This window comes from Sylvia atricapilla, chromosome 2 (assembly GCF_009819655.1).
Source record: "Sylvia atricapilla isolate bSylAtr1 chromosome 2, bSylAtr1.pri, whole genome shotgun sequence".
Lineage (NCBI taxonomy): Eukaryota > Metazoa > Chordata > Aves > Passeriformes > Sylviidae > Sylvia > Sylvia atricapilla.
Genome location: NC_089141.1, coordinates 42633194 through 42650738, shown reverse-complemented (window position 1 = coordinate 42650738; position 17545 = coordinate 42633194). Strand labels below are relative to the sequence as shown.

General features: G+C 35.2%; 1 protein-coding gene across 4 annotated transcripts in view; it reads left to right on the top strand.

Annotated features, from left to right (window-relative positions):
• PSPC1 (paraspeckle component 1) overlaps positions 1–17545 on the top strand; it is a 57284-nt gene that overhangs the window by 29638 nt on the left and 10101 nt on the right. Inside the window, exons 8-9 of one of the 4 annotated variants that reach the window (XM_066313038.1) lie at positions 2243–2412; positions 5568–6044. The exons of 2 other annotated variants lie outside the window; for them this stretch is intronic. In XM_066313038.1, coding sequence (XP_066169135.1) covers positions 2243–2412; positions 5568–5753 — 356 coding nt within the window. In that variant the 3' untranslated portion in view covers positions 5754–6044. Of the gene's footprint in view, positions 1–2242; positions 2413–5567; positions 6045–12849; positions 16853–17545 lie in introns of those variants that run through there. One more of the 4 variants, XM_066313040.1, reaches the window with a different exon arrangement.

Below are 17545 nucleotides of genomic sequence, written 5' to 3'. Positions count from 1 at the left end.
CATGAAGATCATTGACTTTCTCATTGGTGCATTTCCAACATTTAGACTGGACTTTTCAGCCCTTCAGTTTACAGAAAAGGGCTTTTTTTTAGTGTCTGCATTGTGGCAGGAAAACTAATGACTGCTTTCCATCTATTGCTGAACATTGTCCTGAAAATTAACTCCTCACGTTAGTGTCCCATCAAAAAGAAAGGACAATCAAGTGGTTAGCTCTTAGAGTCTGCTTTGGAGATAGGAGGATTTTGGAGGACATGTGAGTTACAGCTAATATATTGTAGTGGCCTTTGGCTGAAAGTATGCAGCAACCCACTGTCTCCTTGCATTATGCTCTGGAGTTTTGCTGTTTTCACATCTGCCTCTGCCTGAAACAGGAGGTTTGATAGAGGTTGCTGTCTGCCACCCTGGGTGCATTTGTATGATACAGAGCATGAAAACTTTGTGGCAGTTGACAAATGAGTGACAGTACCTATGGATGGCCACCTGGCTCAGTTTAATTAGGCTGATTAGCAAACCAATAGCAAGTAATTTAGTTAATGGCACTTCATGCACTAAGTGCTGCTGCCATCATGGTCATCCTGCAGAGTGCCTCTATCCTCTGAGAATAAAGGTTTCTCCTGATATCGGCAGTTTAGGCATCTTTTCCTTCTATACTAAATGAATGGGGGACAGTAAAAAATCGGTTTTAAGCATATGCTGCTTAAAATGTAGTTTTATGTAATTTTCTTGAGCTGTAGCCTGGCCTTCTCCATGCTACATGAACTGATCATGTGAATGGATGGGTAAGAAGCATCCAACCTGAGTGTACCTTTGCTTCGACTTAGTGTCTCTTAGGGAGAGGTCTGGGAGTTGTTCATTCAAAAACTTCTGCTTTTAAAAATTACAGGATTTCTGTCACTTGTAGTAAACTTGTTTAGCACTTCTCACGTGCTGCTGTGTAGCCTGCATTGTTTTTGCTAAGGAGTTTGTGGTTGGCCTAATGCATATCAATCAATCAGTCAGTCCCAGGTCTCCAACTTTAGCAGCACTGTCTTGAATGACATGCCTTCACTGGCTGCTGTGACATGGTGTTCTGAAGACAAGTAACAAATGTAATTGTGCATACCTGCAGATGGTCACAGTACTGTATCTGTGAGAAGTGGCCTCCTTTGAATGATGTATATATTTATATATTCATTACTAAAAAAGTGCAGTTGTGGTGGGAAGTGAGCGGTTTTTTTAAACAGATATAAACAACAGGGTTATTAATAAGTCTAGTGCCATGTCAAATTTCTCTGTATTATGAAAGTGTATGCTTGAAGTGTACACTAAATTCCAAAGGTATGCTTTCTTCCATTACCAAATTTTAGATGCTTACTTTCGGCTGAAAAAGATGGATTCTTGTGGGGGATGGGAGGAATGCCTTACCAGCCTTGACGCTTATATTTCATAATAGTAAGGTGTGAGATAGATAATCTGGTTTTTTTTTCTTACAGCAGCATGCAAAAACAGTATGAAGGCATTTTTATCTATGTGTTGGGTATGTTAGTAAGTACTGGCAGAGTGATGCTTCTTAGTGTAATATTTCAGCTAGATGATCTCCTCAGAATGTTTGCAAGATTTTCTTCTACTTCTTTGATTCAGACTTTTGGAGGAGATTGTTTGTTATTTCAAGTTCTAACAAAATGACTTGTTTTCTGGTACTTACACTGTAAGAAATTACAGCTAAATGCAAGATTTTATTGATTCTATATTGCAAACAATTTATTGTGAAGTTGAGTACCATCTCTGTTATTGCTCTTAGACCTTAGACTAATCTACTGTACACTGTATCAATTAACATACTACTGGTAGAAGACTTCTTGCAAATCTGCATTTCATCTGTTCCGATCCCTAAAGAGCCAAGTTGCTGTATAGCTGCCAATATCTGTAAAATCACTCGAGATTTTTGCTAATTTGTGGTGTGCATACTCTGTCTAGAGGCAATGTGAATGCTTTGGTTCCTGCACAGAAACCGTACAGCTATATTTAGCTGTAAAGGTTGGGATTTTCAAAAATGTCAGGCAAATTCTGTAATGCAAAATAATAGAGATTATGTAAAATCTGTTTAAAAGCAGATGATTGAGATAAATGTACAGTCTCAAAGAATATTTTTTTTTCAAGTATTTGAAGTCTTGTACATTTGGCTTTTTAAACATTGTAAATTGTTTGTTTGTTCTTGTAAAATTAAGATAGGACAGCTCTAAGTATAGATTGTTTTGCATAGATGCGTTTAGCCCAGCACCTGCTGGTAACCAAGGCCCTCCTCCAATGATGGGTATGAATATGAACAACAGAGGAACTTTACCTGGCCCTGCAATGGGTCCTGGTCCTTCCATGGGACCAGAAGGAGCTGCAAATATGGGAACACCAATGATGCCAGATAATGGAACAGTGGTAACGTATCAAAAATTTAATTCCTTTGAATAGCTGTCATGTCTCATGGCCCGTTTTTCTTACCAAAGGTATTTTCACACTGAGTAAGAATGTGTTATGTGTTTTGGATCTGTAAAAAGTAATTGATAAAACCTTTTCATGGAAATAATTTACAACTCAAAAAATAAATATTTTTTTCTATTACTGTGAAAATCCTACTTCCCTCAGGAATTAAAATCTGTAAAATTAGACTTTTGCTCTTCTTTTCTGTAGTGAAACTAAATTCTGTGAATTAGCTTGTTGGGGTTTTTGATGAAAGTTAAATATTGGAAGGTGCAATGTGTGAAGGTATCTTTGTGTAAACTATGTATTTTTTTAAAGCAACTTTAGTGTTCTTTGTATTTCTTTTCTAACACTTAAACGCATGAGATTGACAGTAGTTATGCCACTTAGAAAATCAGTAGCCAGCAGCTATTGATAACTGTTATATCAGTACAGGAAAAATAATATTGCCCAATTGCCATGGGTAATATGGAATGTCTTTTTCATTTCTGGGATTTTTATCAAGAGCAGATAGGCCATTGAGATGCAGTTAAAGCACTAGCCATTCTTGCTTTGTTCTCATACATAGCCAGTTGCTTTTCCTAGCTGAAATGTCTTATGTAGAGAAACAACTATATAATTTGAAATCTGGCTTTATCATATTTTTTTCAGTATTGTTCTGTTACTAGATATTTGGATTAGTGGTGGTGTGATATAAAGGAATATATAATATTAACAGCTATTCTGTTATTTTTATTGGAACACAGAAGCATTTTGTAGCTGTGTTATTTTAGATATACTGTCTCAACAGTATCTGTCTGTGATTGAGCAATCTGTATAATAAAGTTAGAACACAATCCTTTGTTCCATAGAATAAAATGAGATTTTGATTTTGCACAAAATACATTGTGGGTCTGGTCTTTACCAGATAAAAAGTAGAGGATCTTACTTCACATCACAGGAGCCAGCTCATTTTATCAGTTGTGTCATTTCTTACAAAGTAGGGAGGATGCTAGTCACAAAATACTGGATTTGGAAATGCTTTTGCTGGAGACCACTGTGTTCCTGGTCACCTTGAGAACCTTCTTCTGTGATTATATAGACACTGAAAAAGAGGTGTATGGAAAAGAATATGGAGTAATAAATCACAGTATTTAACTTAAACAGTTGTTTTTCTACAAAAAGTCATTCCAGATATGGAAATGTAGGAAATATACCAACACTTCAAAATGCATGTTAAAAAAAAATATTCTTTTTTCTTCCATTTTCTTATGCATGCTTCTGAAGGAAAAATTAGATTTTAGTTTTTTCTTCATTTTGGTCTTTAAAGGTTTTTAACTTGAAGGATCAGGCCAAGTGACCTGCAGAAAGGCATAGCCTTATTACATTATTGCTGTTGTTAGGAAGATACTTTAAGGATCCTTGAGGGCTGTCTACTAAAACACTGTAAATTATTTTCCACTGAGGGAAATGAAGAATATGCTTTTTAGACCAGAAATACAAATTTAATGTTTTTAATTGGATGTTTGTCTTGAAAGGAAAATTGTAGCAATCTTCTTTTTGTTTCATTGCCATCTTTTGAAACCTGGATTGTCTTTGAATGTAGCATTTTAAAAGTAGCTTCCCCTGTTTACTAATGTAGGTAGTTAATTATAGCAGTTTTCTTGTTAGTTGGAAAGAGGGGTCCTTATTAGAAAGAGGACTTGACTTTTTGTGCAAAAGTCATATGGTAAAGGGGTTCAGGAGTATCTGATAAGTTACTCGTTGAAATTATTCGTATCCATTGCTAACAAGCTGACATGTATTTATATAATTTCAAAACTGTTACTACCCAGTGCTACAGATTTAAAGGTGCTTTGGCTCAGTAGTAGATCTTTATGCAGCTCTTGAAGTAACCTTTCTTGTATACAATGTTACACTTGAAACAATGCACATAGATACAACCATGATCTAGGTTGCATGTACTTTTATCTATATAGATAAAATGCTGGGGTTTTAGTTATGTACACACACATATATATATTAATTAGCAGACTACAGAGCTGCTGAGCTCTACTACTGGTACTGGACATAGGCTTTCAGGAGAATTCTTTTCTGATTCAGACCTCAAAATTAAGTGCTGGTCTTAAATGTCCTTTATTGGACTCTGAATACCTGGGAAGCTGATGTATATCTCTGTACAGAAGGAATTTCTTCTGAAAGCAAAACTGTCCTTAACTGGTGAATGATGAGTTATTTCCACATCTGATTGTACCATGTATCTGTGCTTTTAATGGTTTATGTTTAGTTTAAATTTCTCAGTGTGAGGTTCTGTTTTTAAGCACTTGCATAAGTACTGAACTATATGTGCTCAGATGGATGCTTTTTGCTTAGAAATTAGGCAAATTAATTGTGTAAGGATATATACCTTTATTAATATTAAGCATAGAGCTAAGGAAAGTAAATATGGAATATTAACTGGATTTTTATCTCACACTGATATTTCAGAATGAGCCTTAGTTACCAAGTTTTTTATAAACTAGGAATAGTCCAAAATTACGCCTTTTGTCACTAATTTAGTTTTGTTTAGACAGAATTTTGAAAGCCTTAACCAAAGATTTCTTAAGTGCCATAGAAAAGGCCAACTGCAGGTAGCATGGACTTGAAATATCCGTAGATATGTGGGTATAAGAGTCTTAAGGCTATTAGAAGAATAAATATACAGTGTCTAGAAATTTTAAAGCTGATTTCCTCCCCTCCTAGTTTGACAATGTGTCTCTGTCTAATTTATTTAAGGGAGAAGCTTTGTAGTTGGTATTTTAAGCACCATAGGGCTCAGATATAAAACTCTTTGCTGTCTCCTCTTTTACATGGAGAAATATGTATTGCTTCAGATGTGCTTGTAAGGATGAAGTTACATTCAGCACCAGAGTTGGTCTTAAGTATTGTTTTTAATTTACTTTACGAAGTTGGAGCATAACATTAGCACTCTTTAATTTCCAGCTCTTTTTCCTTAATAACTAATTGAATTGCTCCTTTCTTCCTTCTATGTGTGATCCTGATTCTGCTGGACTATCCGCTGAACTCCATGACAACATCACTTGTGGTTTTTGTTGTAACTCACATTTGGCATGTTCCAAATGGACTTGTGTTAGCATAATGAGAGATTCCCTCAAGGAGGCCCATCCCAGATGGGGTCACCTCTGGTTAGTAGAACGGGCTCTGAAACTCCTCAGCCGCCAATGAGTGGTGTAGGTGCCGTGAGTGGTGGACCTGGTGGCTTTGGTAGAGGAAACCCAGGGGGCAACTTTGAAGGACCTAACAAGCGTCGCAGATACTAAATATTAACTCATTCCTTACTGTTTTAGAAATTCCAGTAAAATTATACAGTGATATGCCTTTATAATTTTAGCTGTTATCTGGAAACGGTTCTATTGTTATTGTAGTCTTGAAAACAGTTTCTTTTGTAAAACATTTTTTGTATTCAGTCCATAGGCTTTGTAGTATAGAGCAGAAATGATGCGGATCATTATGTAAGGCAATGTGTTTGTGACTAGCAAAATACAATGTGTGACTACGCTGTAAAATGTGCAGTTATCTGATTACAATAAAACAAAAATCACTGGAAAGGATTTTTGGGAATGTTATTACTAATACTGAGTAAGAATAATTTCATGCTTAATTTTAAGTGGCATCATTTTCATTTTTACATAGTTTCTACTATGTGTCAAGAACGTTCCATTCTTAATAGTGAGTGTTTAGCTAAACTGCATGGTGCAGTACATACTATGAAAAACTTATAACTGCTTTTGTTTTGACTTTCAAAGAGCATAAAATTTTATACAAAGTGTTCTCAGAGATACTGTGTCCTTGCATCTCAATTCACCATTGCAAACTTAGTCACAGTAAGCAGTTATCAACAGAGGTTATCTATTAGACAAATTATTAGAAAATTTAACTTGGAGAGGGAAAAAACCAACTTTGGAAAGGAATCTCTATGTATTCATGCTTTATTCATAACAGTATGAGTGAATTTACCTAAACCATGTTTATAGAGGAGAAAGTTGGTTGTGACTGTGTGTCTGGTTGATCTGTGTGTTCTGCTGCCGGTTAATGTGTCTTCCATTGCAAGGAAGGAGACATTTTTGCACGCTGGTTGAAAGCTTCCCACTGTGTTTGCACATCATTATTAATAAGTATACATGTTCCCCAGTGGTTGGTTTGGATAAAAACATGTCTGTTATCAATGAGTAACTGTTTAATTGAGAAGCAAATACATGTTTTCCAGCAAAAGTAAGTGTTTGCTTATAGTTGAGTAATATGCATTTAGAAGATTGAGTACTGCTTGAGTAGTAGAAGAATTCTTAAAAAAAGTAAAATTCTTCATAAAGATTTTACAGAACAAGGAACCTGGAAAATGCCCATTACAGCACAACTCAGGGTAGCTTTCCTGATTGAGTTTTAAGATAAAACTAATAGTCAAGCTATTAGGAAGCTTATTATGATTCTGTTTTGTCAGTCTTGGAAGATGGATGGAAAAGACCTATTGGTTCTATTCCTGTAATGGCAAGTAAGTAGGGTTATTGGTTGGTTACTATTACTCTTTTTCCTGTGCAAAAAGAGTTATCAGTTTATCAGTTTACTCACATTTTTAGAGGTAGACATTACTAAATTTTATCTGCATGAATTGTGATACTAAATTGGTTAAAAACTGATTGGAAATAACCTAGTGCCCTAATAACATCCAAATGGTATATACATAGCTCAGCATGGGTTGCAAGCAGCAGAGAAGGCTTGTGTGTGTTACTTGTTAATTTAGTACTGAAATTGGTGGGTTGAATTTTGAGCAAATGGTTAACAGGAAAATGGCATCATTGCTGGCATTTTGGAAATACACTGTTACTTAAATTGCCAGTGTTACATGGCTTAAGATACCATTTTCATACAATTCTGGAGCTACCTTAGTGTAACTAAGTGTGTAGGTCCTCACTTGTGATATCTGTACCTGCTAAGCATTTTCCCTTAGATTGTCTTTAATGTTGCCATTTTTTTACTTGACTTGATACACGCCACACTTTGTAATACAATACTGAGTTACCTTTTGAGTATGAAATACTCTTTCCCTGGTGTATCTGTCATATTATAGCACTCATTCTTAAAATAAAACTCAACCAAACTGCAGATAGTTTTACTTGACACACTGGTCCTAGACCTTGAGATTTGGGAAAATTACTGTTTTTCACTGCTATAAACTAGTGTTTGCATATGGCAACTACTTAAGCTCTCTGCTCTAGTGTCCTTTATTCAGTTAAAAACAGTTTATGTTGGTATCTAGTAAGTGTCCAAATATGAGATCACTTTTTTCTCATCTTTTCTGCCCTTGTACATGACTTTTTTTAGGGGATTGAGAAAGTATTGGTGTGAATTGGTAGTTCTCAACTGTAAAGCTGTACAGGGCACATTTTAAATACAAATTAAACCCAGTTCAAAAGATTGGTGCGTTTTCTTCAAAGGAAAAGGCTGCGTTGTTCAGGCTGTTTAGTTAGCTCCTGTATATTTGTTTAGCTATGTAAACAAATTGTAATGTCCTCTTAATGTCCGAGTATGTTTCAGAAGAACATTAAATATACTGAATCTGCAAAAGTAGTTCATAGTTTTCATGCCAGCTTCATGCTATTTTAAGTGCTTATTTGTTGCACTGTGGTTTTGGTAGGAAGTGGAGGTATGCATGTATTCCAAAGTTATTGTAAATTTTATTAGTGATTGTCATGCCACAGTTGTCACCTGCCCTTCCTGTAAACCTCTGACTTGGATTGCTCTGCTGCATGGTAGCAGTGGATTTGTCAGCTGTCTTTACTGCAGAAAATAATTTAATATATTTTTTAAAAGTCCATGAACCAAGTCCTAACAAATACTGAAATGTGTTTTTGGGCAGGTTGTAAAGAGTTAATGAAAACTGCCTTTTGTAGCTGATGACACGCTGCTAAGTTCAGCTCTTAAAAGTTTTCTTTGGGCTGCCTGGCTCAACTCTGAAGGCAGTGCTTCTTATTTTGCCAAATGTGGTAGTAACTGATCATAGCTATACAATCAACACCTAATTTTGCTAAAAAAGGAATGGTCCCAAATTGTTTCCTAAAAATGTGTGGGTCTGGCCAGCCAGTATTTTTGTTTGAAGGTTCTTCCCTTGTGCTAAAGTGATTAACTTTTCTTGTTCCTCATCTGGTTGATCAGTTTATAATTTTTTCTGTGTACACATATACTCAAGTTTTTAACTACATTTACACTGTTTGACTGGAAAGCATAGTGAAGTCCTGACTCTCAGCTATATGGTACACTAAAACAAATAAGCTTGGCATATATGTGAATCTGCCAACTACAATGCACTTACTTTTGTAATTTACTTACTGGGCTTTTACATTATTCCTGAAGTTTCATATTCCTAAACTGCCTAATTTTCCTGTGAGATACAATTTGGTACTTAAAGATAATAAAGCTTTACTATTCCATTTACCTTAAACACTGTTCTGACCAATGTGCTCATTAGATAAAGCATGTTGGTATCTTGGGTGATCCTTCATGGTGATCCTGATATACTGTAGTGTATTTATTTCCTAAGAAAATCATGAACTACTGTGGATTACCTGGAAAGAAAATTCCTGACATGTAGTTGTTTTATTTATTGTTTGTGGGTTTTTTATGCAGTTGTACAAAAAGATATAATAAGATGGAGATTCCTACGAGAACAAAATTTACATTAGATGTCTAGCAGACAATATGAACTAAGTACTGCATTAATTTAATTTTAAGCATAACCCAGTAGAATTTTATTGTATGCATTCTTTGAGGAGCATTCTGATATGAAGTATGCTGCTACATTTTAAAACACACCAAATTCATTTCCCTCTTTTCCACTTTTTATTTCAGATACAGAATAATTTGTAATTACAAATTCTTTAAAAGATACTAAACATAAACACAGTGACATTTATGAAGTACATGTTGTTAAATCTTGCAATCTACCTTGAGATAACTTGGCTCAAAAATACTGAAATAACCAACCTAAAGGCAGATTCTCAAGTGTAGGCCTTTTGAAGGGAGAAAATATGCTTGCTTGGAGGTGAGATGTTTAGCAATTAATTGGTGTGTTCTGGTGGCATGAAGTTCATTTTACTTAAGTATGTTGCAGAAACAAATTTTTTTGCATACTTCATAATTTATCTATTTTTTTATAAGAAGTTGAATCATGATTTTTCCCTTCATAAGTCAAACTAAAGCCTAATTGAACTACTAAAATAGCATGGAAGGCAGGGTAGCCACTAGAGTCAGTTTATGTTGGACCAAAAATGTGAAGGGGTTCTAAATCCCATTCCTGAGACTTGAAGTGCATATCCATGGGTAGTTTTAGAGTCTGCATGCAGCATCTATTGTTGGCTTGTGCTTGTGGCCAAGAGTGGGGGACTTCAGAGAGCACATACTTCCAGTGCAATTTAATTGTCTTCTCAGGAGCCATCAAATTATTAATACGAGTACTGTGCTGCTATTAAGATGTTCTTCTTGGAGTTTGGTGTTAGCTCCTAGCATGAGGGAATATCAGTCCAACCTTTCTGATTCATCAGTGGTAAGGAGGGAGTGAGTGTGGCCTACGGGAAATGCAGAGGTTGGACATTACTGCTTTATATTGTTGGCTATTCAGTGATAGTTTGGTGGCAAATGTAGAACTGTAGGAACCTGAAAACATTTGCTTTCTTAAGAATTCACTTACTGGAATGTAAGAGTGTAATAATAAGTTCTTAGTAATAAGAGGATTGACTAAAAAGTTGTAATACCTAATGTCAGGTATCATTTTTCCCTTTGGATTGTTTTTATGCTACCTTTTGTTACCTTTACAGATGCACTGTAAAGTAGTTTTAGCAATCTCACCAGTTTAGTATTTTTTTTAATAGTTTTGTGTGTTTTCCCATAAAGTATTTTAAAAAATAGAGCTTGTAGGCATTTTAGGTGTGTTTTCACAGTAATCCATGAAATACTGAAGCTAGTTATAAAATTGTCTAAAATGTTGTTTGTAGAATAAATAAACTAAACATGAAATTTTCATTAAAAGAGTACTTTTAATGTTTTCAAATGCATGGAAACAAACCTCAACATGTTCATTTTCCGTGGGATAGATTTAATAGGTCTTTTCCATCCTGAACTTCCTTAAGATACTCTGAAAGACAATATAATTGAAATCTGGAGGCTTCCTTATTAATGACTTCAGCCTGACTTTTAAAAGCAGTGTGAGAAGTTTCTTCTGTTTGGAGCAGCAGCCCTTTTTTCCTAATTGAAGGAGCTACTCAGAAAACCATTCAGAGATAAGCATGGCATACTTAAAACAATTAAAAACTTTTTAGCTCCTCTAATGTAATGATTATTAGACACACAAATCACATTGAAAGAAAAAAAGCAACTTTGTAAATGTGGGTAAAAACTCAAGTGATTGGTATCTAGTCCCTTGAGTGGAGAATAAAATGCTCATAATAAGAGGTATGAGATTGAAGAGGAACTGGACTGCATTGCTACGTACACACGTGGATAAGGTTTTTCCATTTGTTTGGGTAAATGATTTCTCTAGATCTTCCATTGTTCCTAGATTTACTAGTGTGCTTTTATATCTCAATTTTTGTAGAGTAAAGCATAGCTATATAATTTGATTGAATTTACATGCTGATTGTATGCGGGATGTCAAGTGCTTGACTTGAAAGAATTGCAGTGAGAATAAAGATACTGTTCTTGACTTCAAGTAAAAACTGCGTAAATCCTTGAACAGGAATAAGTGTGGAGGGTCCTGTATGTAAATTGAACAAAAAAAATGGGAGAGAGGGAATAAAGTAACATAATAAAAGTGAGAGAAGTGTGGTTTAATTTTATATCTACAGCAGATCACAGAAATAACTTTGTCTTGTTCCACATGAAAACCACGAAAGAACTAATTTTTAATAGAAGAGGTGGAAATACCAGTTACATTCATGTCTTGGATTTTTTGAACTGAATTTAGTTTTGTGCAGATGGCCAAGGAATAGCAGAAAAACTGAAATTAATTAATATTCTAAAAAAAAAAATATATTCTTGGGTTGTCGGGTGGGATCACTGCAGTTGGATATATCTCTTCTGTGTGGTTTTTATGAAGTTGTTGTGTAGGGCTGGATTCTGTGGCTGAATACAGCAACTGTATACAGCATGCACACACCATGTAAGTATGTGACAGCTGATTTTAAGGTTGTAGCCTCTCATCAAACCATTGAGAATCCAGTCTTAAACCTGAGTGCACCATAGAGAAGCACCAAACAGAAGACCATGGTAAAGGAAAACGAAATAGTACATATCTGTTAGTAGTGATGGAATGAGATTAAGGTATTTTCATTAATTTTTTGCCTTAATTCACTGTAATAATTTTTTTGTGTGTGTGACAGGGAAACTAATTTTATTATCAGTTAATACTTGAAAGAAAATAAGTCTCTAACAAAAGAAAACACCTCTACCAAAGAAACCCCCAAACCCTAAATACCTCACCGTACAACCCAATCCCAAGCAAAATGTGTTTTCCCACTTTAGCAAGGTGGAAGAGAAAATAAATCTAAAAAGATTTAAAAAACACAAGGGTTTACTGTAATTTTTTTTGCATCTGTTAGCTCTTGATGTTCTGGTCATTTTGAAGTGCTGCTTTTTGGGGAAAAAAAAAAGTTCCTTTACTGCTCATTATTTGTTATGAGAGGATTAATTCTGCTAAATTTATTTATTGTTACTAAGTTTTAAGTATTTTTATATAGTAAAATTGCACAAAAAACCACTGCATAAACCAGCTATTGCAGTACTGTAGAATGCAGTCTTTCAGCTGCCAGCTGAATTGGTCTTCCAGGCTGCTTACAAATATTCTAAATATTTGTATGCTAATGAAAATTTGAAATATCTGTGTGCATATTTAAAATAATGCGGTACATGCCTTGCTGCAGATGTGAGTAGCCTTTTGCCCTCCTTGCTGCTTATTGCTGCTTCCTCTGTGTCCCCAGGCAGTGAGCAGGAGACCCAGGGAAAGGCAGGTAAAGGAGACTCAGTGAGAGTTATCAATTCTGCTCATTTCAGTGTGGAAGGAAAGAAGAGCAAGGAGGGGCAGTAGAGCAAGATTCATACCTGTGTATACATAGGGTAATTTGTGCTGCTGACACAGACTATAGTTTAATAAATGTTCTCACTGAGTTTGGAAGAATTACATAGCCTAGAACAAATGGGTAAGAAGCGTGTTGAGGACTTCAGATGTCTGAATAACATGGTTATGGTTTACATTCTTGGTGATAGTTGGTCCAAGAGGGCGAGTATTTCAAGCAATGAAGAAGAAAATGTACACCAAAATGTTGAGCCCAATTTTATGTGAGCTTGATCTGTCTTGTTCACTTTCTGCAGTTACCAAGAAGGTTACATGCAAGCCTGTAATAAAATGGAAAGTAGTGTTCTTCGTGATTTCTCCAGGAGAGATGATGATATGCACAGGTGCTTTAAAAAGAAGCAAGACTATTCACATGTACTTTTTCTTGGAAGAAAACATATAAACTGCCATTACAAAGATGGGAAATACTGTCTTTTAAAACGCTAACATTCTTCATTCTTTTACATAATAGCATTGTGTTGTTCCATACATTATATTCTGCTTTTAAGGGAGAGAGCATGTGAAAGGTAAGCCAACAGCTCCAGTTTTAATCAACTTCAAATAAAAAGTTTTTCTCAGAAGACACACCCATAATAATGAAACAGTAGTTCATCTTCAGTTTTGTTTCAGTGTGGAACATTGTGTTTCTAGAACTTCCAGCATTATACCAGTAGCATTTTCACATCTGACATTTTCAGATCTGTGCCAAATCATACAAATAAAGTTTTTGCCTTAGTGTGTAAGGAAAGTAATTACTGCAGTTCAAAAGCTGAATGTTCAGAGTTTTGAAAGAAAATGTATGAAAGAATTGTCATCTGTTGAATTGCTGGTTTAAGAGTGAAAATGGTCAACTTGACAGCAGGAATGTGGCTGTACTTCTAATATTATTTTGGGATATGTGTCAATTTATTATTGCCGTGTTATACTTTGTGTAGTTTTTGTAATACCACTTAATGCATGTTTGGCAACATTCTTGCATCACACTTGTGTAGTTTCATATATTGTTCACACTGATAAATGCAACTGTCTGTAGATGGGGGGTACCAGAGCCCTTGTTTGGTATTATGTAACTTGTTAAGGAGGGGTTTTCATGGATAAGCTTGTTTTCTGTCTTATGTTTACTCTGCATGTTCTGAGCAAAATACACTTTTTCTACTCTATGTAGGGGAAAAGGTAGCAAGTCATGAAAATTGTTTATTAGGAAAGTAAATGGAAGTCCTGGATGCCTTCTAAAATGACAGCTGACTGAAGAGAATAAAATCACTTGGTATACTTCCTGCATGATTATTCTAGACTTTTTCCTGCTTACAGCACACTTAAAAATCATTATTCAAGGTTAAAAACAAAACTTTTAATTTCTGTCTGGTTTTAATCCTAAGTGTGTTTACAAGGCAGTATATTAAATGTCTAGATGTTTGCTCTGACTAGTGCTCTTAACTCCCCAAGTTGTATTAAACATAAAGAAAAATAATTTTTTTGGTTTCATAGTTTTTAAATACTGAATTAGCCAGTCCCGTGGGGGTGGAGAAAGCACAGATTTGTGGAGAAATTATACTCTTGTTTTCAGTTGCATTATGTTTCTGGGCATGCATTTTTTACTCTTTACATTGGGGCCATTTGTTACAAATATTTAAAAAGGAATATAATTTATCATATTTTATCCAGTTATTAGTTCATTGCTACATTGTAAAAATAGAATTGGTTAGTTTAGGCACATTTACTGTACTGGAGATCATAGCATGTAGTATAAATATTAGAAATAGGGTAATTCAAATGTTGATACTGATAATATGATGTGCCTTTAAGCCTAGTTTTATATATCATAAAAGCTGATACATATTAAGCATAACAATGTTTTAGAACTCAGTGGTCAGAACCTTGATGCTGCACTTGCATTTCTGCTTTATTGCAGTGGTAATCACAAAAATACTCGCAGGTTTGAAAGTGTTCATCTAAATATAAGGGAGAGGGTAAAGGATTGATTATGGTGTGTTGCTTGCTTCTTGAGGTCTTTTGTGGGAAAACTGATATTGTAGAATCTTCTTTATATGATTGCTTAAAAATTTACCCTTTTTTTAAACTGTCTTGTATATTTAAAATTGTCCAGTGTGAAGGAAACTAAATGGTGTATCTTTAACGAATGTAGGAAAACTATTTTACTAGAAGTCCTACTTGATCTCTAAACCTTTTGCTGGTTTTGACACTGATGACATGGTGTCTTAAATTCTAACCTTACGCTACAATTGTGTTGGAAATTATGCAAGCTTCTGCCAAGCATTAGAAGTGATGTGATCATTTAGGGTGACATACTGACTGTAGGATTGGGCCAAATCATTCATATTTGATGCTTATTACTAGCCTGCTCTGATTATTCTAATCCATTCCTTTCAGGATTTTGTTTCCTTTTCTGTACTCTAGGTTTTCTTTTGTTGTAAAAGGCTTTACTTTTGCTGATGATGTGGAAGATTTGAGCTGTATGAAACTTTATTTGGGGATTCTAACACTAAACTTGATGGAAATGGTTTAAAGTAAGGGAAAGATGTTAGATGCATAGTAAAAACCAGTTCTGTCTATGATCTGACAGGTTGTTACCTCTTCATATGTGTTTTGTTAGTATATATCATGTATGTATTCTTAACTCATTGTGCCTTTGAAATGGATTTATGTCTCTTTCTAAGGGTGAAAAAAATTGTTGTGGATTAATTTCATAATTTCTCTTTTGTGTAATTACACAAGAATTAAGTGATAGAGTACATGAGAACTTCATAGATAGTTACCTTTTCTGAACTCACAGATGTGTGCAAATACTAATACAGAAAAGTAAAAGTATCTAGGTGCTCTTCATGGATGTATGGATGGGAGAGATACTATTGTGCAAAAGCAGGAAAATGTGGCTTGATCTCATCTTTCACTTTGCAGCTTTTAAGAATTTGGAAACTACCATAGAATTAAAACCCCTAAATATGACTATTTATCTTTACTTTTTGACTACATAACCTTAAAGGAACAGAGGAGAAGTTAATGATGTGCAGGGAAAGGCTAAATATACAGGACAGAATTTCCTGGGAAAGGACTGAAGTTCAAATATTTGTAAATTTAAGTACCAGTGCTTCCAGCAGAGGACTTCTGTCATGAATTTAGAGAGCTTCTGCTTAGAAACAAGTGCTGCCCAAATCTCATCCTGTTCTTATCGCAGGAAAATGTCATCTTTGCCTTGGTTGTGACAAACCAAGAATAGGATTGTCAGGATTTAAGTTTGTGAAGAACATAGCTATCGTGCCACAGTGATAAATATCTGAATGGCAGAAGAGTTAGCATCATAAATAAGTTTGTCTGCTGAGTTGGTATGTGCACAGCTGCATGATTGTCATGGCCTTTCTGGGACTTGGAATATGGTAGTGCGTTTGGTTGTTTCAGCAGTTGCTTCATGTGCCTCAGTTAATAAAGTTCATTCATGGCTGCATGGATGCTTGTCAAAGACATCATTTCTGCTTAGCAAATTCTCTCAGGTAGTGACAGCCACGGCCCTTGTGGGTTGAGAGTGGTGCCATCATGTGGTGCTTAAATCACCATTCGCTCCTGTCAGCTGCAGTCATCTTAGTTTATACCTGTTCTGTCATTACAGTGCACTTCCAAATATTACTTCTCATTAATGAAAGTTGTATTCTTAGTGAGGTACTGAACTGAGCAAGTTTGAGTAGACTTAAGCAAATACAGAAAATACAAACTAGTTACATTTGTGCTGCCAGTGGGACAAATTCCTTTGAAAATTCCAGGTTTTTTACAGAAAATCAATCCCTTGGCTGGTTCTGATTCCCTAAGTTTGTAATAAAGATACTTGTTCTATCTCCATTTTCTGAGGTTCATCTTTAAACTGTATGGACATCTACATTTATTTTAGCTTTCATAGCTTGATGTAAAATAGAGTCCTCCAAACTTTATGCATAGTTACACCTGGGCAGAGCATACTCATCAGTAAGGTGCTGATCAGATAGAAGATTTTGCAGAGTCTAAATGGAAAGTAAGCTGACCAAACTGAGTTGTTAAATAAGATGGAAGTAAAATTATGAGAAGACCAGAACAAGATTGAGCAGAATAGGAGAGCAAACAGCTCTGAAGGCGGTCTGTATAAAGTAGTGTGAAAGAATCTGGTAACAGTATGTACTGTTAATTGTTCAAAGAAATGGATGCATCAGGATGCAGAACTTCATTTTGAAATGCAGACTTCTTTGGAGAAGCTGCTGCTTGCCTAAGTGGAGTTTCTTTTTTTTAAGACATTGCAAGTGATGATCGTAGTGTATTAGAAAGGATGTTTTTTACTTGTGTACAGTAAAAGTCACAAACAGGTAACTGAAGTAACAGCTTTAATGAGTTAGTCTTTGTGTGTAACCATTTTCTTATTAATGTGTTGATATTGACAAATTTGGCACCCAAGATAATTTTGGTAGCTTGTTTGTAAATCGGTATTTTTAATGTGAGAATTATAGCGTGAACTTGCATCTTGAAATCTGAATGAGCCATGATGAAAAACAGTACCAACAATCAGTCTCTGATTAAAAATACTTGGTTTTGAATATGATGCCAAGTTACTGCCTTTGTATATAAGATGATATCAAAAAGGAGTTCCCCACTTCTCACAATGATGTCTTGACCTAGTCCTGTGCAAGAATGATCGAGGCCTTCACTTTGCTCTCAAGTGAAGAAAACGGTAACCAACTGCCTTTAAGGGCGGTATATGGTGGAATGGTTAATACTATTCCTAACACTCACTAAGATGCCTAATCTGTTATTCAGACCTGAAATTATTTCTAATATAGTCCTTTTTAGTCCACCTTGCTACAGGTTAGTAGGTGTTTGTTTTGCTCACCATATGACAGCTGAGCTTAAAGCTTTTTTAAAAATGTCTGATATTAACTTAGTTATTTCACTTTAGGTAGGAAGAATAGCTTTATC